General features: G+C 45.3%; 1 protein-coding gene across 1 annotated transcript in view; it reads left to right on the plus strand.

Annotated features, from left to right (window-relative positions):
* LOC106576124 (metabotropic glutamate receptor 8) overlaps nucleotides 1–27,153 on the plus strand; it is a 392,665-nt gene that overhangs the window by 345,946 nt on the left and 19,566 nt on the right. Inside the window, exons 7-9 of the mRNA XM_045699730.2 lie at nucleotides 425–625; nucleotides 15,386–15,525; nucleotides 17,774–18,709. Coding sequence (XP_045555686.1) covers nucleotides 425–625; nucleotides 15,386–15,525; nucleotides 17,774–18,709 — 1,277 coding nt within the window. The remainder of the gene's footprint in view (nucleotides 1–424; nucleotides 626–15,385; nucleotides 15,526–17,773; nucleotides 18,710–27,153) is intronic.

The raw sequence follows: 27,153 nt of genomic DNA on the forward strand, positions 1-27,153 counted from the left end.
CTTTGATGAAAATGGTGGAAAGTCATCCTAATAAATTAGAGATGTTCATGTTTATGCATCAAGGAGTTTGTGCTTTCGCCTCTTTATTAGCTAATTATGCTAATGATGCTATCAGTTACATAAGCACATATTCAACTGCATCAGAAAGAAAGTGAGTTTGCGTGTGTGTGTGCACGTGTGTGCTCGCGTGCGTCAGTATGTGTGTGTCACTGTGTGTCCTCAGCTGAATGAAACAACATGCCCAGTATCGACAGATGTTTGTGTTTGTGTGAAAGCAGTGGGACGAAGGTCAGTGTTTATTTTTTCTCACGGAAATGCTATTATAATGCAATGTTATACATTTAGCATCTTTGCCAAATAGACACTTGGATGTTTCCACCCACAGTGTAGCTGACTGCCCATCTGTCTCTCTCCTCTCTCCCAGGTCTGGAGAAGGTTGGTCGGGACTCGAGCTACGAGCAGGAGGGGAAGGTGCAGTTTGTGATGGATGCTGTGTATGCTATGGCCCATGCCCTGCACCGGATGCACCGGGAACTTTGCTATGGATACCCAGGCCTGTGTCCAAAGATGGCCAACATCGACGGCAAGGAACTACTCAGCCATATCAGAGCTGTCAACTTTAATGGTGAGGAGAGCACGGTCGCACGCGTACACACACGCACACGCACGCACACACACACACACACACAAACACACACACTTCTCAGCCATATCCTCAACATCAACATCAACTTCGAGTCACACACACCACTCCCTCATCAAAAGCCACCGTATACATGCCTCCTTTTGCTTTCTCCCCACTCCTTATCAGAGGACATCTTGAACATTCATTAAGCTTGGACTACAGGGTAATTCATGAAGTAGTTAGTGAAATGATTTACGTTTTGCCACATTTTGTTTCCCCCAGTGTCCTCCATGAGCCATGATCCATCCTCTCTGAGAGCAGTCCTCCCGCAGAGTGCGTAGGGTTACCCATGCTATACCTTCTCAATGATACTTCCCTTTACTGGCTCTCACTGAAATAGTTAATACTACTAATACTAATACTACTGCTCTCTTCATATTTCTCTACTAATTATCTTAACTTATCCTGCTTCCTTTACCTGCTAATGGCCATGCTCCATTAATCTATTTTGTGCCTTATTATGTGTACATAGTATTCTATACAAGGCATTCGGAAAGTATTCAGGCCGCTTGACTTTTTCCACAATTTGTTACGTTACAGCCTTATTCTGAAATGGATTAAATTGCTTTTTTCCCGCATCAATCTACACACAATACCCAATAATGACAAAGAAAAAACTGGTTTAGACATTTTTGTTGAAGCACCTTTGGCAGCGATTACAGCCTCAAGTCTTCTTGGGTATGACGCTACAAGCTTGGCACACCTGTATTTGCGGAGTTTCTCCCATTCTTCTCTGCAGATCCTCTCAAGCTCTGTCAGGTTGGATGGGGAGCGTCGCTGCACAGCTATTTTCAGGTCTCTCCAGAGATGTTAGATCAGATTTAAGTCCGGGCTCTGGCTGGGCCACTCAAGGAAGCCACTCCTGCATTGTCTTGGCTGTGTGCTTAGGGTCATTGTCCTGTTGAAAGGTGAACCTTCGCCTCAGTCTGAGATCCTGAGTGCTCTGGAGCAGGTTTTCATCAAGGATCTCTCTGTACTTTGCTGTTAATCTCTCAATCCCTGCCGCTGAAAAACATCCCCACAGCATGATGCTGCCACCACCATACTTCACTGTAGGGATGGTGCCAGGTTTCCTCCAGACGTAACGCTTGGCATTCAGGCAAAAGTGTTCAGTCTTGGTTTCATCAGACCAGAGAATCTTGTTTATCATGGTCTGAGAGTCCTTTAGGTGCCTTTTGGCAAACTCCAAGTGGGCTGTCATGAGCTTTTTACTGAGGATTGGTTTCTATCTGGCCACTCTACCATAAAGGCCTGATAGGTGGAGTGCTGCAGAGATGGTTGTCCTTCTGGAAGGTTCTCCCATCTCCACAGAGGAACTCTGCAGCTCTGTCAGAGTGACCATCGGGTTCTTTGTCACCTCCCTGCCCAAGGCCTTTCTCCCCCGGTTGCTCAGTTTGGCCGGGCGGCCAGCTATAGGAAGAGTCTTGGTGGTTCCAAACTTCTTCCACTTAAGAATTATTGAGGCCACTGTGTTCTTGGGGACCTTCAATGCTGCACAAAGTTTTTGGTACCCTTCCCCAGATCTGTGCCTCGACACAATCCTGTCTCGGAGCTTTACGGACAATTCCTTCGACCTCATGGCTTGGTTTTTGCTCTGACATGCACTGTCAACTGTGGGACTTTATATAGACAGGTGTGTGACTATCCAAATCATGAGAATTCAATTGCATTTACCACAGGTGGACTCCAATCATTTTGTAGAAGCATCTCAAGAATGATCAATGGAAACAGGATGCATCTGAGCTCAATTTCAAGTCTCATAGCAAAGGGTCTGAATACTTATGTAAATAAGGTAGAAAAATAAAAATAAAAACTGTTTTTTGCTTTGTCATTATGGGGTGTTGTGTGTAAATTGATGAGCAAAATATTTAATTTAAGCAATTTTTGTCACGTCCTGACCATAGTAAGTGGATATTTTCTATGGTAGAGTAGGCCAGGGCGTGACAGGGGGTGTTTGTCTGTTTTTGTATTTCTATGTTCAGTTTCTAGTTTTGTATTTCTATGTTGGTGTTGTTTGGGTTGATCTCCAATTGGAGGCAGCTGATCCTCGTTACCTCTAATTGGAGGTCGTATTTATGTTGATGCTTGTTCCACCTGTGTTTGTGGGTGACTATATTTTGAGTAGTGTGTTTTCTCTCTGCGTCACGGTTTGTTGTTTTTTGTTGGTTCAAGTATTTAATGTATTGCATTACGTTTCACGGAATAAATAAATATGTGGAACTACAACCATGCTGCATTTTGATCCGATCCTTCAGACAGCCGTGACAATTTTACAATAAGGCTGTAACGTAACAAAATATGGAAAAAGTTAAGGGGTCTGAATACTTTCCGAATGTTATGTAGTTGAGCTTTTTAACCAGAGGTGACATTGGGTATCCATCCACTTCTCCTAACATCGTTACAACACTTTGTGCTTGCTGCAGATGGTAAACAACTTGGAGCTTGACTTGAGACTCCAGTAATGCTTTAACCTTGTCTTTATGAGCAGTGTGCTTATTTGACTGTTTTGTTCCTCTCGGCCCCCGAAGAGCATACTGTAAGTAGGCGATACATCTCCCACTAAATAACATTAGACAGTTCATTTGAATATGTATTTTCTACTTCTTTTGGTTATGGCATTATTTATTTATCTTGCCGCCTGCTCATTTGTTATGTTTCCATTCAACTCCGGTGATTTGCATAATTTGTGTTGATCGATCCAAAATGAATATAGTCCACCAGGCAGTTTCAAGACTGTAAGCGCATCAGGTCAAAATTGTATTTGTACAGTGGCAGTGTCGTCCACTCACAAACAGTGAGCAAAACTTTACACTCGTGGCTTAAGCAAAATCCACATGGTGAAGATTGAATACAAATGGAATATTGTAAATACTGTAGCATCCATAGCTATACTGAACATAAATATAAACGTAACATGTAAAGTGTTGGTCCCATGTTTCATGAGCTGAAATAAAAGATCCCTGAAATGTTCCATATGCACAAAAAGCTTATTTCTCTCAAATGTTAGTAAGCATTTCTCCTTTGCCAAGATAATCAAGCCACCTGACAGGTGTGACATGTCAAGAAGCTGATTAAACAGCATGATCATTACACAGGTGCACCTTGTACAGGGGACAATAAAAGGCCACTCTAAAATGTGCAGTTCTGTTACACAACACAATGCCACAGATGTCTCAAGTTTTGAGGGAGCGTGCAATTGGCATGCTGACTGTAGGAATGTCCAACAGAGCTGTTGCCAGAGAACTGAATGTTAATTTCTCTACCATAAGCCGCCTCCAACGTTGCTTTTGAGAATTTGGCAGTACGTCCAACCGGACTCACAACCTCAGACAACGTGTAACCAAGCTTCATCCGGCTTCTTCACCTGCGGTATCATCTGAGGCCATCTACCCAGATAGCTGATGAAACTGAGGTCTATTTCTGAATTTAATAAAGCCCTTTTGTGGGGAAAAACTAATTCTGATTGTCTGGGCCAGCTCCCCAGCGGGTGGCCCTGGCTCCCAAGTGGTTGGGCCTATGCCCTCCCAAGCCTACCCATGGCTGTGCCCATGCCCAGTCATATAAAATCCATAGATTTCATAGAAATAGAAATCCATAAGCTATTGGGATGATAAACACAAGGTTTCAGGTTCAAGTCCTACTATGGCCATTCTAGCACTGATGAATACTAAAAACACTGGTAACATAGTACTTCACCACCATTTTAGACAGTAACCTCCCTTAATAGAGCTAAATGTCACTGCCCAATTGACTGAGATGAATGTCGAAGGCCACGGAGCAGAGAGCAGGCCTGACAAACTGCACTTTACCAGACTACTTACTAGAGATCAGTAAATCTTCTTCCTATTGACTGCTGCTGGTTTTTCAATGCAGAGAGGCACACGATGAATTGCTGTAGGGCTGTTGATGTTGTTTACATCTAGTAATCTCGTCTTCAACAGGCCCGGTGATGCTCGACGTGATGCTTTCAAGCTAACTACACAGAGAAGCAGCATGTTGTGTTAGCATCGATTTCTGCCCCTCTGAAGTTGAACAGGAGGTTAATAGTAATGATACCAGAGGAGTGAATGTGTTTTCTGCTGGGGACTGATGTAGATAATGTTGTAGACGTAAGTTGTTTTGTGTTGTTCAGCTACAGCCTCTTATACTACATCATGTCTGGCATAGCAAGGTTACGGGTGTTATTGGATAAAGTTACGTGTGTGTGTGTGTGTGTGTGTGTGTGTGTGTGTGTGTGTGTGTGTGTGTGTGTGTGTGTGTGTGTGTGTGTGAGAGAGCGAGAGCGAGAGATGGGAAGACGAGAGAGGTTAAGTCGGTGTGTGTCAGTAGAGCACACTTCTGTTCCTTGTTGTAGTTTAGTATGCAGCTCATCTGCACCCGTTAGGAGGGCATTGAGTCGGACCATCCACAGTGCCCTTGACATGGCCGCAGCAGGGGCCAGGGATCCATACCAATCAAATGCAACTTAGAGGAGCTGTGCTGATCCGATAGGCCTGATCCCCCTGCTTACCGTCACAGGCGGAAAATCAATCCAGCGAGAGGAAGAGCCTAATTCAGCAGTGAGGTTTCAGAACGATCTAGGGAAATCACACACCAGGCGTGGAGATATCTCATGCAGACACACACACACACACACACACACTGGCCGGTGCACTTATTAATGATCCTTCCTCACCGAACCCTGATCTAACCTTTCTCAGCAGCATGAGATTGGACACTTGGATGACCCCCTCCACTGACCCCCAGGTGTGTGTGTGTGTGTGTGTGTGTGTGTGTGTGTGTGTGTGTGTGTGTGTGTGTGTGTGTGTGTGTGTGTGTGTGTGTGTGTGTGTGTGTGTGTGTGTGCGTGTGTGTGTGTCCCTCCTTCCCTCCAGTGTTCAGGTGTTATCGCTGTGCTCTCTGACTCTGACAGAAACTCATGCTGATGGAGAGAGCACCTTCCCGCTCGCACATTTCCTAGCTCGATCCCTCTTTCTCCTTCCTTTCCCGTTCTCTGCCCCTCTCCCGCTCTCCTTTATCTTCTCATTATCTCTCATTCTCCCTCTCTTTTTTCTCTCCTTTTCTCCCGTCTCCTTACCTATCTCTCTTGTTTTCACTCTCATACACACACCCGGACACACATGCACACCCAGATGGTGGTGCATTGCAGATCCAGGGGAAGGAAGACAATAAGGAAAAGTGCCTGTAGCAGCAATCACACGCTACATCGTGCAGACTGCATCTGATACCGGTTCTCCTGTTCTGTTCTGTTCTGTTCAGCTCGAGTCTCTATACCCCTACACCCCACAGTCATCTAAAGGACATTCTGGTTCTGTCCCAAATGGTACCCTGTTCTCTATATAGTGCATTCCCTACAGAGTAGTGGTTTGACGAATGGTTGACGCATGGTTTGTCTCATGTCGAGCACTTACTTATTATGCAGCCCACTTCAGACGTTGTGTTATCACTTGATTCTATCTGGAGGCCATTAGATGAGTTTGCATAGATTGATTCAAACGTGTAAGTATGCTGCGGATATTTCCTATTTTCTTAGACCAAAAACATGATGCTTCAGATTTGGCTCAATGTCGATGATGTTTTTCCTGTTGTGTTGCTCTTTTCTGTTTCTCTCTCCTTTTCGCCCTGGTCCGTCATCAGTCATCACCATGGAGGGATTGACTCAGAATGCAAGCAAGATATCAAACAGACTAGTGTCTCTTTCATCATCTCAACTCAGACGGAGTGGCTCTCTTATCTAGAAACGTCCTGTTCTGTTGTTGCCTACCAACAACATCCCCTCTAGTACTGTAAGTCATTGTGACAACACTCTGTAAAGTAACACATTTAGGGACTGTTATTGGCTGAGAAAATCTCATTTCAGTTTGCTGTCGGGCTATTGTGATTCAGTTTTCAATGAGCAGCAGAAGTGAATGTAGAAAAATAGCCACAACAAGTCTTTGTACACTTTGTAGGACAGACATCAAAAGACATCTTTATGTCTTAAATCATTCTCTCATATGAAGGAAATAAGGTACATTGGCAACCCTGCAGCATCCGAGGCCATGTGTGTCCCACCACTTCTGCTCTGATGAATGTGATAGTCTGGGCCAATGCCCCAAATGGCACAATATAGTGCACCTACAGGCCCTGGTCAAAAGTAGTGCACTATATAGGGAATAGGGTTCAATTTGGGACGCATCCTAGTAGTCCAGTTGATACGCTATCTCCAGAGTGTGTTACAGGAAGCCACACATGTCCTGGTTCTGCTCCTGGACAGGGACATTACACGTGTTCAATGCAACCAACGTGCCCCCACACAGAGTGACGACCAGGGCTCTCTTTTTGTCTGGTGTTAAGGCGGCGTTAAAGTGTCAAACACACGTTAGTTTGCAATTTTGTCATGTAAAAACTGCCGCACTGGCGTTTTCCAGCCCTAACGCCAGGTTCAGCAATTTACCTGTCTTATATCAGTTCACTTGCGCTCAGATGAGCGGGGTGGAAATATTTGAGGTATCCTTAAAAAACATGATCCAATGTGCTAATTTCAGGTAGCGCTGATGGGGATATTTATTGCCAACCAAAGGCTGGTTTTAGCGGTAACGCAGTTGGTTTCAGCACAAAGTTTGACAGCGGAAACGTAGCATATCCAGACATTTACATTTATTGTTGAAATTATGGTGCCTGTAAGTGTGACATAGCCTATTTAAAACAGCCTGTTTTATTTAACATTTGATTCGAATTATTCGTTCTCTTTTTAGGCCTTATCAATAATGAATTTAATCTTGCTTATTGACAATGTTTGGCATGTCTGTGCTCAGTCATAATGCAGTTTACAGTAGGCCTAGCCCCTATATCACTGTAAATGCTATTGAAGCCATGAAATAAAAACAATGTGGACTGCAAATGGGTTGAAATGAATGTATTTAACAAAGACAGGTCTACATTTTGTTATTTCGTTTCTGTAAGCCATTTAATAAACTATAACGGACTAACATTGGAATTGGAGTTGATTCCAAGGCTATCCATAAAATACCGTTAATAGACAGCTTGAATCAATCACATATTTCGCCATGGAGCACGTTCTGATTGGCCAGTGAGAGGCCAAGCCTCGACACACCCACCCGCTTGTTTATTCATCAAAACACATCCCTTTCGCGCCAACGCCAGCAAGTGCTCCGATAATTGTGATAGTGAAAAAAGCAAAAATATTACTGACACAGCCCTGAACCTACAGCGTTACCAACTGCGCTGAGATTCTACCATTCTGTTAGGTTTGTTAGAACAGAGCCCAGAGTGGTGTGACATGACACATAGTGCCTCCCACTACGCAGGTCACCTCCATTGTCCTCCATGAATCCTCGGGCGGTCTAATGAAAAGCTTGATAAGGTCTTCACCGTCACTGTTCATCTCTCCCCTTTTATTCCTGAAAATATTACCAAGGTCCCACTCCTTTTCAGTCTATGAGAAACCTTAATTGTAGTTCCGTGCGTGGGAAGGAAGGAATAAAAACGCCTTACAGCCTGTACTTTCACTTTCACACTGGGGTAAAACCTTGACAGAATGCATTCAACTAAAACTGCAAAACCTTTTAGAAAATATACGTTTTTGTTTTTTTTGATAATGGAACTTTTCAGAAAATCTCCCAAAAACCTCCAAAGAGATAGAAGTGGTTTTTTTTGTCTCCTCTTTTCTTCTCTGCACTTCATTGTTGTCTGTCAAATGAGTCATAGTGATACAAGCAGAGAGCTTTCATCCGTGTTCAGTGTTGAACATCAAGCCAAAATCATCTCTATTGTTCCCAGCTCCGGTATGTCTGTCTGTAGAGCGTGGTTGAATGGCATTGATGTGTTCTTATGATCCTTTATTAACTACCCTGTCCCCTGACAGTGTGGAGTGAGAATCCCCCGCTTTAGCAAGGAAAGAAAACGTACACAAAGGAATGCAACACTTCTACTTTAGAACACTGGTGAGGATATTGACTGTATTGATCCCACTACTAACCCTCGTGGTAGTGCTACATTCATTGGAACATGAAAATGTACAGTGTAGCGTGTCTCAGTCTTAGCGTCCTGTATAACAGTATTTTATCCTCATCCACAAAAGCACAGGATGCTGGACAAAGAACTCGGCCAGAGAAAGAGAACAATATCCACTCACTTTATCCTACCCTAACAAAAAGTTATTTATTGAGCTACAGTTCAGTAGTGCCAGCTCCTATATTTCGGCCATATTGTGGTCTTGGTCGGGGGCCACCCTACACGAGGCTCTCCATTACCCTTCTATGGAGAGAGCAGAAGAGCCAAAACAATTAGGCCCTGAGACGTGGAGCCGTGGAGTCAGTGTGTGTGTGCGTAGAGCCGCGAGGAAAGGACACGGCCATGCTGGAAAGAGCTATCTCATTACAGCCCATCTTCACAGAGCTAGCTGCTCTAGCTCTGACTGCTCAGGAGAAGATGGACGCCTTCTTTACGGGAACCAGCCCGGGCTAATTAGCATGGAATAATGGCTAGATGATGAACTTGACCCTAGCATGACAGCTATACAGCCAGTTAGAGAGAAGAAAGAGGGAGAGAGGGGGATGGAGCGAGTAAGAAGAGAGATATACAACGCTGTGTGTAAGGTTTTTATGACCTGTAGGCCACATAAAATACAATCTAAATCGTATTCATATATGAGCTAGAATGAGTTTCACATCACCTCTGATCTCAGTGTTATTATGTTTATTGTCTGCAGGAAAAGCGAGCAGAGCGTGTTTAGTTCAGAGCCTTGAAGACATCCTTTCTGAAAGAAAGAGAGAGAGAAAGAAAGAAAGAGAGACAGAGAGAGAGAGACAGAGAGAGAGAGAGTTTAACGTCTGCTTCCAACTCACACTCTCAAACACGTAGATCCCCTGAACGCAGCTCACTCTCCAGATCCCAATCACCGAATTCTGATCCCCCGTTCACAGTGATCACCTGCCGCTTGTGTGCTGCCGCACACTATCACACACTATTCAGTTCACTTCTTTACACCTCATCTTTGTGAGGTATTGTTTGTTTTTGACACACTTCTCTTCAGAGCTCTGTTTTTCCCGTCATTTACTCCTCCCGTGTATGATAGTTTTTGCCTGCCACACTAACGACACCTTTTGCCTATTCCCTGCCTGTACCTTAGCCTCGGATTTCCTGTCATTCAACTATTGCCTGATCTCCCGGACGACGTTACTAGCCTTTTCCCTGCCTGTACTGTTGCCATTTGGACCCCCTGTGTATGATCTGCTGCCTGCCCCTGGACCCAGCTACCTGCCTCCTCCTGTGTATGACCTTCTGCCTGCCCCTGGACCCAGCTACCTGCCTCCTCCTTTGGTCCTTTATATTAAACACCTGCTGCGTCCTGTGCTTGAAACCAGCTCTCTGTCTCCCTCGTGTTCATTACAGAGAGAGAGAGAGAGAGAGAGAGAGAGAGAACTAAAGTCTCCCAATGTTCTGACCTTCATCTCCAGCCTGCTATTCCTTCTCTGTGCTTTGTCCCCATATTAACAGTATTACACAACCTCAAACTGTGGATGAACCACCGGATGGCTGGACAGGGGAGACTGATGGACGCTTCATTTGCTGCTGCCGCTCCCAGAAAAGATCCCCCACCCCCACGTACCTCTGTCTGCCTGTGTGTGTCCATGTATGTGCGTGCGCGGCCTACCGCCATCCCCACTCACAACGTTAAAAGAGCAATCAACACCTGGAGATAAGTTCAGTAAGCCGGAAATCTCAGACAGCTGTTTCGGGGAGACTTAAGACATCGCTCTCTGTCTGCCGCTTGCCTGCCGGGCCACCACACACTGAACACTTCCTCAGCCCAGATGACCAGAAGCTATCAGATAGCCATTGGAGGATTAATAGAATGTTAAGGCATGCGGTGTCGGCTGTGATTGTACATGCATCCTTTTATTCACTCTAATGTATTTTAAAATGCTGGCATTAGACTAACTGACATCACCAGATGTATGGGCCTGCAGATCTCTCTCTCTCCTCTGCCACAGTCACACCGTAATGAAATCAGCAAGCCCATTAGCCCTTTGTGAGAAATACGACATTACCTCATGTCGTGTGTGTGTGTGTCTGCTAAAGTCAGTAAACAGAGGAGGTATATCTGCTATGGCAGCTGGTCTCTCTAGCCTCCTGGATACGCACCGCTGCCTTCTCTCTTTCATTATGCATTAGTGCTCTAGGAAACCCTTCTATCTCCATCTCTGTCTGTCTGTCTGTCTGTCTGTCTGTCTGTCTGTCTGTCTGTCTGTCTGTCTGTCTGTCTGTCTGTCTGTCTGTCTGTCTGTCTGTCTGTCTGTCTGTCTGTCTGTCTGTCTGTCTGTCTGTCTGTCTGTCTGTCTGTCTGTCTGTCTGTCTGTCTGTCTGTCTGTCTGTCTGTCTGTCTGTCTGTCTGTCTGTCTGTCTGTCTGTCTGTCTGTGTCTCTCTCTCTCTCTCTCTCTCTCTCTCTCTCTCTCTCTCTCTCTTCCCCCCTTTCCACCCTCCCCTCTTTCTCCCTCCCTCCCTTGCTCTGCTCTGTTCTGGGGGAGATAATCAAAAGAATTTCTCTTGAGAGGAAAGAGAGGAAGAGGAGAAGTCAACAGGAACGGGAGGCTTTTGTCAAGTTCAGAATGAGGGCCACTTAGTTTGGAGCTCCTCCAAAAAAAAGGTGTTTTCTTCAGCTGCTGTGTTTCGTAACTCTGTGATGAAAGATCTTCCCTTGGCCTAATGATAGTAGGGCTTGGAGAAGCAGTGGAATGGTTTGGATGGTTTTGAAACTTGCCCGAGGCAGGCAAGAACTGCTAATGACCAACTAGAACAATAAAAAAAGATAGGCGAATTATCAAATCTCAGTCCAACTGGCAACTGTAAAGTACCTAAAGCATTCGGAGATCTTGAGGCCAAAACATCTTCGGTTGACATGAGGACTCTCGACGTTGAGTTTAGAGTAAAAAAAACCACCAAAAACACCATTACTCACCCGCCCACTTCTAAACTAAAACGGCACATGACCAATGGCTACACAGCCTCTGTGCTCCCTTCCGCTGTGAAACGCAACAAAAAGGCTGCCTCTGGCTCCTGCTTTCACATCCTGATAAACTACATGCCACAGGTTTCTGGTAGTTTAATAATCATTATAATCAGCTGCCGTGTTGAGCCAAGAAGCACTCATCTCATTATAAACCCTGTGGATATGATCCCTCACCATATTAACTGCACAAAACGGCTGCCCACATGATGCCTGCAGGGTGGATGGAGAGTTAGGGCACAGCGAAGAAAAGCTTCTGTATGCCAGGAGCATGTAAGTAATGGATCGTAATCAAGTTAATTATTAGGCTAACGCATATGTCTTATAGTGGGGTGGGGGGGGGGGGGATAAAGAGGAGAGCCACATGAAGACAAGAGAAAGAGAGGAAGAGAGCTGCGAGAAAAAAAGAGAGATAAAAGAACAAGAGAGAATGAGGGAGGAGAAAAGGGAGGATCAACAGTACATGTTTTGGAGGAGGAGGGAGTTGAGTTATTATTATCTCACAGATGTTTCCTCATCTGCCAGGTAGAGCCTCCCCTGAGGTAACCGGTTAGTGTGGGTTAGAGGGATGGAGGGAAAATGGAGAGAAGATGTGTCCTCATTACAGCATGTTTGTGTGTGTGCATCCCTGCGTGTGTGTGCATACGTGCATGCTTCTGTGCGTACGTGCATGTGTGTGTGTTGTCTCCCCCATTAGCAGTACAGATGTATGCCCCCCACTGCTGGGTGCTGGTAGCCACTCCACTCAGCCACTCTCTCTCCTCTCCTCCTCTCAGCTCCTTCCTCCATGTTATGTTTAATTCATCTGGGTTGCAGGGTGGTTCTGCATCAGGCCTATCAAAACACTCTCTGTTTCTGTCACGATAGGGAGTGGGGAGACTTTTGAACCCTCGTTCAGCCGGTCCCTCTCTCCTTTCCTGTATTCTCCCCATCAGAGATTTTACCCAGCCTAAAACACGTCCTCTCTCTCTCTCTCTCTCTCTCTCTCTCTCTCTCTCTCTCTCTCTCTCTCTCTGGGGATCCACAGGGAAGAGCTGTTGGCAGGGTATGCAGTGATTATCTCAGATTAGGAGGATGTTGCCTGTAGATACTGATCTTAGGTCTTTCTCCCCTTAATGGTTTAGGTTAGGATTAGGAAAGAGTAAGCTGATCCTAGACCTGTGCCTTGTAAGTGTATCTTCAGGGGTTTGCCTCCCTGCCTTTTAGTAGGAGTACAACTTACCTAGAATCCATTCTCTCTACCCACAAACTGCACGGCAGAAAGACAACCTCACCTCAAACCAAACATAAGCCCTAGTGTCTGAATGGAGGAGATCAGGTTCAAACAACAGTCTTCCATCTGAAAAACCCTACTCTCTACTTCAGCTCTTGGTCTCATCTCACCATCGCCCACCACTAGCTGAAGACCTGTGTGTCGGTTAAAGGGGCCTCTGACCCCATTCTCCTTTGGGGGTTGTGTCTGATCATGTGAGATGGTCTATAAAGACCAATGAGTGCGAGGCCGATGAAAGGACTTTGGTGTGTAGTTTGGCTCGTCCAGTTCAATGGTTGTTGCAGCTACCCACTGAAGGGTGAGTTTGAGGTTTGTCGTGTGCGTGTGTGTGTGTGTGTTGTGGTAAAGAAGGGTAAAGGTTGTTGCTTATACTAACACAGTGAAGGTCATGGTTAACGATGCAGAATCGTGTGAAATTTAAATGTCGATATCTCCATGTTACTACTTTCAGAAATGGCTGAGGGACCATGCTTCACTGACTTGTACTGCTGTGCTCGAATTGCCCTTATAAGGGACATACTGAACAATTATATTAGTCAGCTTGCTTGTATCCAGTAATCGTCATCAGAGTAGCTAATATGGTTTGGGACAGGCTGGTTCCAGAGATGACGTTTAAGTGTGTGTGTCTGTGCGTGTCTGTGCATGTGTGTGCGCGTACGTTTGTGTATGTGTGAGTTGCATCAGTCGTGTCTGCATAATCGGCCTCGTTTGTTGGGCAGGGAACAGTGAGCAATATTGGGCCGTATATTGACACCAATTTGACAGGCAGAAATCTTTTCCTGAGGATGTGCCATGATTCATTTCCACACTGATGAGATGGAGTCCTCTCCCATTTGCAATGCATGTTCCCCCGCTGTTGTGCGAAGCGAGGGATTAACGGAGAAGATGGGAAAAGAGGAAGAGAAGAAGTTGTTCCCACTCACTGATAGTATGATAGTATTAGTGTTCTGCTTCTCTACCCGCATCACGTGTGTGTGTGTGGGTCGGGGCAGCATCTCACATAGCACCCTATTCCCTATGTAGTGCACTACTTTGGACCAAAGCCCAATGACGCCCTGTGTAGTCCTGATTTATAGGGAGCTGTGTTGCACTACTAGCCTTAACAATTTGTAGCCTGGGTGGCAGTATTGTAACAACCAGTCTGGACGCTTCTCTCTCTGTTCTAATGATGTAAGACAGGAGGAGACAGACAAACAGACAGGAGCAAGCGGCGAGCACTGGCGTCTAGCGTCTTGGAGTTGTGGCGGGCGGGGCTGTGTGGAGGCAGGTTAAAGATAGTGTTTTACCCAGAGTCCTCTGGAAATCTTCTCATTCATTACCACTGGAATATAGATAGAGATAGAGAGGGAGAGAGAGAGAGAGATTTCCTAGAGCACTATTGTTAGTGTGCATAATGAAAGAGAGAAGGCAGCAGTGCGTATCCAGGAGTCTAGAGAGACCAGCTGCCTGAGCAGATAGAGAGAGGAGTATACTTCTCTGTTTCACTACATTATCTCTGTCTCAATTTATCTCTCTCTCGGTAGATCTCTCAACTTTGCCTTTCTCTCTTATTCTCCTAGTATCTATCTCCTCGCTACTCTCCCTTTCGTTCCGTCAGATATGGTAGATCGTTGCCATGACGTACAGCTTTCTGTAGGAATGTCAGTAATGCACACCTCTTTTAAGATTTATATTTGTAATTACATTACTGCTTTGATGGGCCAGATTCTCCACCCGCGCTGCTGCCGCGCTGAAATATTGGATTTCAAAGCTTCATAAGAGGAGAGAGAACCAGAGATAGAAAGGGAGAGAGAGAGGGGGGGAGAGGAAGAGAGAGAGAGAACGGATGAGGAGGCTGTGAGTTTAGCATAATCGGTGGAGAAAAAAGGCCATCTGTGAAATACTTTGCGCCTGGGGAGGTTGAGACTGTTTACACACACACACACACACACACACACACACACACACACACACACACACACACACACACACACACACACACACACACACACACACACACACACACACACACACACACTTTTTGCATAATTCATATGTGCGACAGCTGAGCCCGGCTCGTTAGGGTGACAGGTATACACGAGGCTACTGAATGAACTTCTGAAAAAGATTCCCACTTTGTAAGAAACAGACCTTATACCATAGTTACAACATACAGTAGGTAATACCCAAGCATGTGTAATAATAGTTAAGGTGTCTTAAATACTTATGAATAGATCCACCATTGATCACAAAAACAACACTTGTTACAGAATAAGTTAGTCCAAAAATATTTTGTGTTGGACCAAATCATGTATTGGTGTGAAAATGCAGAACTACAAAGATATTGTACAATCTTACAGTATGGTAAATTAGCTGTCTGTGTGATGAATGATATACAGTGTGTCTTCTTGTTAATTTTCCACCATCTCTGTCCAGGAAGTGCCGGTACGCCAGTGGTGTTCAATGAGAATGGCGACGCCCCCGGACGGTACGACATCTTCCAGTACCAGAGCACCAACCGCTCTACCAGAGAGTACAAGGTCATAGGCACCTGGACCAACAAACTACACCTAAATGTGAGACTAACATAATAGCAATATCTATCTTTTGTGATCTAGTGTTGTCATATTCAGAGGTATTCATACATAGCCTGGTCCCGGCTCTGTTTGTGCCTTCATGTCAACATGTTTGGCATGACAATGAACAACGACTCGACATTATAGCACAAACAGCTCTGAAATCAGGCACATTTTATAGATATAAGCATTTATTCAAGATCAAGTCTTGAAACTTCAGATTTCTATTCATTCGTTATCATCCAGAACTTGTTTTCGTGTCATGTTTGGGTCCCATCTCTTCCCAGTGTTTTTTGTCCTACGTTCTTACAGTACTTCTGAGTAGTTTGTGTTCCTGCACGCATACAGTTACTGCTCAGTGCTTGACTTTCAGTGAGCAGCTACTTGTTATTCAGCTGTTACTGATTGGAATACACGCACACGCTCACACACACACAAACACACATGAACACACACACGAACACACGAATGCACACAGACACATACGCGCACACTTGCTGCATCATTAATATGTGTGACCTGAGCCCGGCTCGTTAGGGTGAGAGAGAGAGAGAGAGAGAGAGAGAGGGATGGGAGGAGAGGGAGGAATAGAGCTAGGAAGTGTGCGAGCAGGAAGGTGCTCTCTCCATCAGCATGAGTTCCTGTCGGAGTCAGAGAGCACATCGATAACACCTGAACACTGGAGGGACACACACACACACACACACACACACACACACACACACACACACACACACACACACACACACACACACACACACACACACACACACACACACACACACACACACACGGGCCATAGGAGGAAAGACGACGGGGCTTATAGCTTCTTAATGCCTCTGCATGCCTGTCTGAGATCCACAGCCTTGGTAAACGAGCAGCGTGTTCACACACAGTTAGATTCCTAGAACAGACAGGCTGGGGCACGGTTGGGCTGTACGGTTGGGCTGTACAGTTGGGCTGTACTCTCTGAGGGATCTTAAAGCCATCTGCTCTGGTCGTACGTGCAGAGATCAGTCAGGCAGCACACATGCTGTACACCTATACCTAACAATGCTCAAGACCTATCTGACTTCCCTTACTTACTGCTTACCTGCACGTATCATTCACAATGGTATAAGCGGATAAGTTCGGACTGTAGAAGCTAAATTGGCTGGACTCTGAAGACTTGGATACTGGAGAATTGGCTGAGAGGAAAATGGAAGTTAGGCTCAAATGCTAAACATTGTCTATTGAACTTCTCTTTTCTTCCAGGGCTGAATTTCTCTTGCGAATTCACTTTGTTCTTCGATCTATTTACCTTGGCTGGACTGGGAGGCAGCAACAGCCTACTATTCCCTCTTGGCTGGCTGCTGAGAACTAGAGCCAGAATATCCCCATTCCAAATACATTTTGTTTCACCTTAATTAACAGTGTTTTGAATTCAAGGTATCCAAATAATTGAAGAAGGATTCACCCAAGTGCCGGAAGTTACTTTCTTCTCGTGGTTACATCTCTTCCCTTAGGATCAGTTGTGCCATTGGACATGCTTTTCTTTCATGACATGCTCATAATGCTTTATGGGATAACTTTAATGAGACCTAAAATATTTTTATCATCAGGCAATAATGATCAATTATTCCCCAGGAAGTTCACGGCCAGGCTTAATGTGTTTTTGAGGGTTCATATTGCAAGCATGGCCGAATATCACTTCACCACAAAAAAACAGGATGAGATAATAGCACTAAAGGGAAATTAAACACAAAACTAAAACAACGTATACAGACAGGTTTCTCCTGCTCTCAGCAGATTCCCCAGCCAGCCAGTTTCCTCTAGTTCTGCTGGATCAGTGCTTTGTGTGCCTGTTCAGAGATAGAGAGAGGAGCTCCGTTCCCATCACCCTGGGCTGTGTTATAAACAGTTTATTATTACACACAAACTGCATCAGACTGATGCAGATGGCCAATTTCTGCCAGCTCTGATTAAACCTGTTTAATTTCTATGAGATTTATGCCTAGTAGGCAGCACAAGGGAAATGAAAAGAAGTAATTTTTTTGGTTAATTACTTTGTGAGTTGCCCTTTGGGAAATGTTTATGCAGGTACAAACAGTTTAACAACATTAGGCTTTGAAGAAAGCTATTCCAGTCAGAACATTCGTTAGCCAGAAACAGTCTAGAATCACAACCCTTCTAGAACCAAAACCATAATTGAGTCCCAACCTATCTGTCCTCTGTCTGATTGGTCTCTCCTGTGACCTTATGACTCCAGGTAGAGGCCATGCAGTGGCGGGCAGGCGACCCATCCCTCCCGGCATCTGTGTGCAGCGTACCCTGCCGGATGGGTGAGAGGAAGAAGATTGTGAAGGGTGTGCCGTGCTGCTGGCACTGCGAGCGCTGCGAGGGCTATCACTTCCAGGCCAGCGAGTTCAGCTGTGAACTGTGCCCCTACGAACAGCGTCCTGACGCCAACCGAACGGGCTGCCAGAACATCCCCATCATCAAGCTGGAGTGGCACTCGCCCTGGGCCGTCATTCCCGTCTTCATCTCAATGCTAGGCATCATCGCCACCACCTTCGTAATCGTGACCTTTGTCCGCTACAACGAAACGCCCATCGTCAGGGCGTCCGGGCGTGAGATGAGCTACGTGCTATTGACGGGCATTTTCCTGTGTTATGCAATCACCTTCCTGATGATCGCGACGCCCGATGTGGGCGTGTGTTCCTTCCGAAGGATCTTTCTGGGTCTGGGGATGTGCTTCAGCTACGCGGCTCTCCTCACCAAGACCAACCGTATCCACCGCATCTTCGAGCAGGGGAAGAAGTCGGTCAGCGCCCCCCGGTTCATCTCCCCGGCCTCCCAGCTGGTCATCACCTTCTCCCTGATCTCGGTGCAGCTCCTGGGGGTGTTTGTATGGTTCGCCGTGGACCCGCCGCACACCTTCGTGGACTACGGCGAGCAGCGGACCCAGGACCCGGCGGCTGCTCGCGGCGTGCTGAAGTGCGACATCTCCGACCTGTCCCTGATCTGCTCCTTGGGCTACTCCATCTTACTGATGGTCACATGCACTGTTTACGCCATCAAGACCAGGGGAGTGCCGGAGACCTTCAACGAGGCCAAGCCAATTGGATTTACCATGTACACTACCTGCATAATCTGGCTGGCGTTTATCCCTATCTTCTTCGGGACGGCACAGTCGGCGGAGAGGGTGAGTTGAACAGCTTTTTTAACACACAAACGCAGAAAAGTGGAAGCTGTGTGTTTTCTAATGAATGGATGATTTTGGATGAATGGTCTCTTTCCCATTAGTCAGCTAGTGATTTAATGGCACTATGAGCTACCGTAATAGCTTAAGTCTAAAGCCTCACCTTCCCATGTGAATAAGACTGGATTTTCGATCTGAAAGAGACAAATCTTTGCAGGCTTTAATAAGAGGATCATATCACTCCCTCTCTCTCTCTGTATCACTCTTTGTGTCGGTGTGCGTGTGTCAGACTTGAACTTCAGAACATATTGCCTTATCTCTTGCCTCGGCTCTAGGCGGTAGATTAGCAAGGTATATTCAGCCGAGCAGGGCTCTGGGAAGCTTGAGAAAACAAAAAAGGCAGTACCTCTGTATAACCTCTGACCTGCTGTGTGCTGGAGGTCAGGTTTGAGCTAGCTGCACTTGTAGAGTGGTACTTCCAGGTCATCTGAAAAGCTTTTCTGCACAGTGGAATTTCAGTGAATGTTCCACTGCTGTTTGGCAGATGGTATATTTCAAATGCAACAACTCCGCAATCTTAGAGACAGCGGGAAAATAGCTGGGACACTGTAAAACATTAAATACCCACAGGAGAGGAAAAGAAGAAGAGGTCCTCATTAAAGCTCATCACTGAGTCATACCATCACCATGCAGCTTACACACACTTGTATGGATGCCCCAATTAGTCTATAAACAATTGTTGTGTCGAGGTGAGCGTTCAGCTCCATGACTCTGGTTGGCAAACTATGTTTGCACTGATGTTACTGGTAAAAACACACACAGCCAGCTTGAACAGCAACGACATTCTCAGTAACGGTTATAGAAACTGTTTTACTTGCTATGATTGTGATATGTTGTTGTTTATCTAACTTAGTTGAATGCACTGACTGTAAATAGTAAGTCACACGGGATAAGAGTGTCTGCTAAATTACCAAATGTAAATGTGAAAATGAACATACCAAAATGAATTGCAAAGCACACTGGGTATTCATTATTGGCTTTATTTTGGGGTGGAGTACATTTGAATAATACTCAGCATGCTTTGCAATTGTTCATTTGTACATATATGTACATTTATATTTAGTTAATTTAGCAGACGCTCTTATCCCACCATAGTGCCATCAGACTTCTGACACCAAAGCAAGGTGAAAGGGGGCCATAAAATGGTGAACAGCTATAAAAAATGGTATAGAAAAGTATTTTGTATTTTGAAAATACAAATTACAGCTCTGGAAGGTATCTTGTCACAAAATACATTGGAGTGTAGTTCAGCCCCGTGTAATACAAATGACTAAACACTCAGAAGTAGTTGCAATACATATTTGAAATACATGTAACAGAAGTACTGTCCATCTCTGCACACACACACACACACACACACGCTGCATAAATTATTTGGTGTGTGAATGTGTGGATGTGGCGCCGGGAAGAATAGGAGCTAAAACAGAGCTTAAACAACTAGTGTCAGAGCTGGGATTCTGCTAATCACTTCCATGTCACGGTGCTGTGTGCTGTGATGACAGAGGAAGCCTGGTAAACATTTGAATCAAATGAGGGAATTGATTTGTGGATTGACACGTAAAAATGTTGGGAAATATAGAAAGCATGAGAACAAATTGGGTTTTGATTCTGCAATGAGTGAACATGTAGATGCTGCTTGTCAAAATCAAATCAAATCAAATGTATTTATATAGCCCTTCGTACATCAGCTGATATCTCAAAGTGCTGTACAGAAACCCAGCCTAAAACCCCAAACAGCAAGCAATGCATGTGAAAGAAGCACGGTGGCTAGGAAAAACTCCCTAGGAAAAACTCCCTAGAAAGGCCAAAAACCTAGGAAGAAACCTAGAGAGGAACCAGGCTATGAGGGGTGGCCAGTCCTCTTCTGACTGTGCCGGGTGGATATTATAACAGAACATGGTCAAGATGTTAAAATGTTCATAAATGACCAGCATGATTTGATTTGTCGAGGGTGCAACAAGCACGTCCGGTGAACAGGTCAGGGTTCCATAGCCGCAGGCAAAACAGTTGAAACTGGAGCAGCAGCACGGCCAGGTGGACTGGGGACAGCAAGGAGTCATCATGCCAGGTAGTCCTGAGGCATGGTCCTAGGGCTCAGGTCCTCCGAGAGAAAGAAAGAAAGAGAGAAAGAGAGAATTAGAGGAGACTGATTCAGTTGAAGTGTTAATCGAAGACTGTTGTTTTGATACAAGCTGAGCGAAATGAACACACACACACAAACATGCACCCAGGCCAGACACAGATCACTATGTCCTCAGGGGTATTTCTATTCTGATGCTTAGATTGACCGTATCGATGTTCTCCAAACACAACCTCTTTTCTCAGTAATCATTGCCTGATCCAATATTCCTCATGCGTGTGTGTGTTTATGTGCACGTGTGTACGTGCGTGTGCGTGTACGTGTGCGTGTGTGTGTGTGTGTGTGTGTGTGTGTGTGTGTGTGTGTGTGTGTGTGTGTGTGTGTGTGTGTGTGTGTGTGTGTGTGTGTGTGTGTGTGTGTGTGTGTGTGTGTGTGTGTTTAGCGCCCATGTTATATGCGCTTTACACTCATTGGGATTCAAAGAGGACTTACAGTATTGATTGTAAATGTCAAACTGCTTTATTATCGTGGCTGGAGAGGCCTGGGATGCATCCCAAATGGCACCCTATTCCCTATATACAGCACTATAGAGGCCTGGTCAAAAGTAGTGCACTTTCAAGAGAAAAGGGTGCCATTTGGGAAAGGTCTGGAGACGGCTGTATGTATCAGGGGCCAGAATCAAGGAAGGCAGAAGGTGGTCTCTTTAGATAATGGCTCTGTATGTACAGTATCTATGACCAGATCAAATGAGCTGCCTTCCAACCACACTCATAACATAAACATTCTGGGTGTGTCCCGGCACCGTATTCCCTATCTAGTGTACTACTTTTGATCAGGGCCCATAGTAGTGCGCTATGAAGGGAAATAGTGTCATTTTGGACTCAACCCCTTCCTGTTCGTGGATTAGCTGGAATTGAAACAACAATGTCTTCCCTGTGGCTCAGTTGGTAGAGCATGGTGTTTGCAACGCCAAGGTTGTGGGTTCAATTCCCACGGGGGGCCAGTACGAAGAAGAGAAAAAAATGTATAAAATGAAATGTATGCATTCACTACTGTAAGTTGCTCTGGATAAGAGCGTCTGCTAAAGTGACAACAAAAAAACAACAGTTTTGACAGGTAATCACTTGAATATCATAAATGTACACTGCTCAAAAAAATAAAGGGAACACTTAAACAACACAATGTAACTCCAAGTCAATCACACTTCTGTGAAATCAAACTGTCCACTTAGGAAGCAACACTGACTGACAATACATTTCACATGCTGTTGTGCAAATGGAATAGACAACAGGTGGAAATTATAGGCAATTAGCAAGACTCCCCCAATAAAGGAGTGGTTCTGCAGGTGGTGACCACAGACCACTTCTCAGTTCCTATGCTTCCTGGCTGATGTTTTGGTCACTTTTGAATGCTGGCAGTGCTTTCACTCTAGTGGTAGCATGAGACGGAGTCTACAACCCACACAAGTGGCTCAGGTAGTGCAGCTCATCCAGGATGGCACATTAATGCGAGCTGTGGCAAGAAGATTTGCTGTGTCTGTCAGCGTAGTGTCCAGAGCATGGAGGTGCTACCAGGAGACAGGCCAGTACATCAGGAGACGTGGAGGAGGCCGTAGGAGGGCAACAACCCAGCAGCAGGACCGCTACCTCCGCCTTTGTGCAAGGAGAAGCAGGAGAAGCACTGCCAGAGCCCTGCAAAATGACCTCCAGCAGGCCACAAATGTGCATGTGTCTGCTCAAACGGTCAGAAACAGACTCCATGAGGGTGGTAGGAGGGCCCGACGTCGACAGGTGGGGGTTGTGCTTACAGCCCAACACCATGCAGGACGTTTGGCATTTGCCAGAGAACACCAAGATTGGCAAATTTGCCACTGGCACCCTGTGCTCTTCACAGATGAAAGCAGGTTCACACTGAGCACATGTGACAGAGTCTGGAGACGCCGTGGAGAACGTTCTGCTGCCTGCAACTTCCTCCAGCATGACCGGTTTGGCGGTGGGTCAGTCATGGTGTGGGGTGGCATTTCTTTGGGGGGCTGCACAGCCCTCCATGTGCTCGCCATAGGTAGCCTGACTGCCATTAGGTACCGAGATGAAATCCTCAGACCCCTTGTGAGACCATATGCTGGTGCGGTTGGCCCTGGGTTCCTCCTAATGCAAGACAATGCTAGACCTCATGTGGCTGGAGTGTGTCAGCAGTTCCTGCAAGAGGAAGGCATTGATGCTATGGACTGGCCCGCCCGTTCCCCAGACATGAATCCAATTGAGCACATCTGGGACATCATGTCTCGCTCCATCCACCAACGCCACGTTGCACCACAGACTGTCCAGGAGTTGGCGGATGCTTTAGTCCAGGTCTGGGAGGAGATCCCTCAGGAGACCATCCGCCACCTCATCAGGAGCATGCCCAGGCGTTGTAGGGAGGTCATACAGGCACGTGGAGGCCACACACACTACTGAGCCTCATTTTGACATGTTTTAAGGACATTACATCAAAGTTGGATCAGCCTGTAGTGTGGTTTTCCACTTTAATTTTGAGTGTGACTCCAAATCCAGACCTCCATGGGTTGATAAATTGGATTTCCATTGATTATTTTTGTGTGATTTTGTTGTCAGCACATTCAACTATGTAAAGAAAAAAGTATTTAATAAGATTATTTCATTCATTCAGATCTAGGATGTGTTATTTTAGTGTTCCCTTTATTTTTTTGAGCAGTGTATATATAAACAGTAGGCTTACAGTGCACGTTGATTGAATTCAGTCTGTTTCCCTACAACATAGACACTTATGTAGCATAGGATTTGAACTTAATTAGATGTTGAGGCTGCAGCACTTAGACTAAATTGAATTAACCTTAAATCTTCAGTGTTCACCTTCTAGGTGTACCCGTGGGGATGTTGGAGTGTAATGCAGTTGATGTTTTGTAACAGCAACACTATTCTACATAATTGTAAATGATAGTGCTTTGAACGCAGCTCACATGAAGCTCACTGCATGGTGCCTGAGGCGGAGAGGGGAAAGTGGTGGATGGAGGTAAAGCTTTGTCAGTAATGATGTAGTACCGTTGGGATAGAGAGGGGAGAGGAAGAGAGAGTGGGGAGAGAGAGAGAGGCTGTAGTCAGGATCAGACACAGACTTAAGGCAAGAGAGGGAGATATTCTAACACAACGTCCCTTGATGCCCTTCCCCGACCAGGCTCTAATAGCCCCAGTGAGACAAGGCTAGCCCTGGCAGACCGGGTCGGGTATGCAAACTTTAAACTGGCCTAATCTGCTTGGACCAATGGGCTCTGTACAACACGCCACTGAGGTGACTCCACAGGGTAGGGAGTAGAGATGGAGGAAGGCACAGAGAGGGAAAGAGCAGAGTAGAGGAAAGGAAGGGAGGGAAGGAGAAAAAACAGAGATAAATAATGAGAGGGAGTAGTGAAAGAAGCTCTGAATCAAAGAGCTATAGATAATTCAGAGATGGATGAAGGGAGGGAAGGAGAAAGGGAAAGAGGGGAGATAGTCATTCTATCCCTCATTCTCTCACTATCTCAGAGAGCGGTAGAGAGAACAGGGACTCAGCAAGGGAGGAAAGGCTAATCCTTCAGAGGAGGAGTGGTGGAGATAAAGAGCAGAGTGATTCAGAGAGATAGAGAGAGAGAGAGAGAGAGAGAGAGAGACTGTCTGAGTGTAATATTTACTGTTCACTTTTTATTTAACTTTTGTTTATCCATTTCACTTGCTTTGGCAATGTAAACATATGTTTCCCATGCCAACAAATCCACTTGAATTGAATTTAATTGAGAGAGATGGAGAGAGAGTGATAGAGAAGAGAGAGAGAAAGAGGAGGCTGATTCAGAGAGAGAGAGAAAGAGCGAGAGAGGAGGCTGAGAGAGAGAGAGAGAGAGCAAGAGGAGGCTGAAAGTGAGAGAGAGACTGATCACCCCAATTCACAAAAGTGGAGACAAATTTGACCCCAATAACTATCGTGGGATATGCGTCAACAGCAACCTTGGGAAAATCCTGTGCATTATCATTAACAGCAGACTCCTCAGTTAAAACAATGTACTGAGCTAATGTCAAATTGGCTTTTTACCAAATAACCATACGACAGACCCCGTATTCACCCTGCACACCCTAATTGACAAACGAACAAATCCAAACAAATTCAAAGTCTTTGCATGCTTTGTTGATTTCAAAAAAGCTTTAGACTCAATTTGTCATGAGGGTCTGCTATACAAATTGATGGAAAGTGGTGTTGTGGGAAAAACATACGACATTATAAAATCCATGTACATAAACAATTAAAATTGGCAATTAACACACACGTTTCTTTCCACAGGGCCGTGGGGTGAGACAGGGATGCAGCTTAAGCCTCACCCTCTTCAACATATATGTCAACGAATTGACTAGGGAACTAGAACAGTCTGCAGCACCCGGCCTCACCCTACTAGAATCTGAAGTCAAATGTCTACTGTTTTCTGATGATATGGTGCTTCTGTCCCCAACCAAGGAGAGCCTACAGCAGCACCTATATCTTCTGCACAGATTCTGCCAGACCTAGGCCCTGACAGTAAATCTCAGTAAGACAAAAATAATGGTGTTCCAAAAAAGATCCAGTTGCCAGGACCACAAATACAACTTCCATCTTGACACCGTTGTCCTAGATCACACAAAAAAACTATACATACCTCAGCCTAAACATCAGCGCCACAGGTAACTTCCACAAAGCTATGAGCGAAGGGCCTTCTATACCATCAAAAGGAACATCAAATTCGACATACCAATTAGGATCTGGATAAAAATACTTGAATCAGTTATAGAACACATTGCCCTTTATGGTTGTGTTGTCTGGGGTCCGCTCACCAACCAAGAATTCACAAATGGGACAAACACCAAATTGAGATGCATGCAGAATTCTGCCAAAAATATCCTCATTGTACAACATAAAACACCAAATAATGCATGCAGAGCAAAATTAGGCCGATTCCCACAAATTATCAAAGTCCAGAAAAGAGATGTTAAATTCTACAACCACCTAAACCTTCCATAACAAAGCCATCACCTACAGAGAGATGAACCTGGAGAAGAGTCCCCTAAGCAAGCTGGTTCTGGGGCTCTGTTCACAAACACAAACAGACCCCACAGAGCCCCAGGACAGCAACACAATTAGACCAAACCAAATCATGAGAAAACATAAAGATTATTACTTGATGCATTGGATAGAATTAACAAACAAAAAACTGAGCAAACTAGAATGCTATTTGGCCCTAAACAGAGAGTACACAGTGGCAGAATACCTGACTACTGTGACTGACCCAAACTTAAAGAAAGCTGTGACTATGTACAGACTCGGTGAGCATAGCCTTGCTATTGAGACAGGCTCCAGTTGGCAGACTTGGCTCTCAAGAGAAGACAGGCTATGTGCACACTGCCCACAAAATTAGATATCATGATTTCAGCCATTTTCAAACAGCATTTCGAAATTCTCTGTATTGTTTGATCACGTACGGAAACACATTGAAAAAAAGCGCCATTCATTTTCCAAACGGAATATTTTGTGCACTGTAGTTAAACCATTCTGATGGGATTTGGAACATTCTTGGCAACCTTCAGTAGAAGGAGACGGTGTCAGATCCCGCCATCAAACACAGAGATGCAGCAGACTACACCATGGGAGCCCCCCCCCCCACACACACACACACCCTCGGAAAAAGAAAAACGTACAAACGCAATAAACGACACGCATTCGCCTTGGGAGAACGAAACCCCAACTCTTTTAAAGCAACAATGGGGAGCACTCATTTTACATTGCCTTTACTGAACGACTATGACAACAGAATAAAATAAACATCAAAATGTGAACCTTTCCCGAATGTTCCCTTAGAACGGTTGTTATTGTTCTTCTCACTCACTCTGCAGACAAGACATATTGGAAATGTCAAGCGCAGTACAGAGGCTGTCTGCATGACTGGGACGTTTCAGAGGGATAAATTCAGGGAAATTACAGAAGGAGTCAAGTCAGTGTGTGCGTGTGTTGTGTTGTGTGTTGTTTGTGTGTGTGTGTGTGTGTCAAATCATAGGACATGGCAGATCACAGTAACAACACAGCACAGCACGCTGCCTGCTGGCTCCTCATACCTGTAAGATACTGTACAGGAGGATATAGTGACCTAGCACTTATCGGACTCACCTGCCTTAGTTTTAGGGGTCTGGGGAGGTCTGTGAGAGTGTGTGGAAGGTGTATGGTGATCTGTGAGGTGATCGGGTGAGTATGTGAGAGTATGGGGATTTCATGGGGATAGTGTGAGTGAGTCTTTGTC

Source organism: Salmo salar, chromosome 17 (assembly GCF_965601325.2).
Source record: "Salmo salar chromosome 17, fSalSal1, whole genome shotgun sequence".
Lineage (NCBI taxonomy): Eukaryota > Metazoa > Chordata > Actinopteri > Salmoniformes > Salmonidae > Salmo > Salmo salar.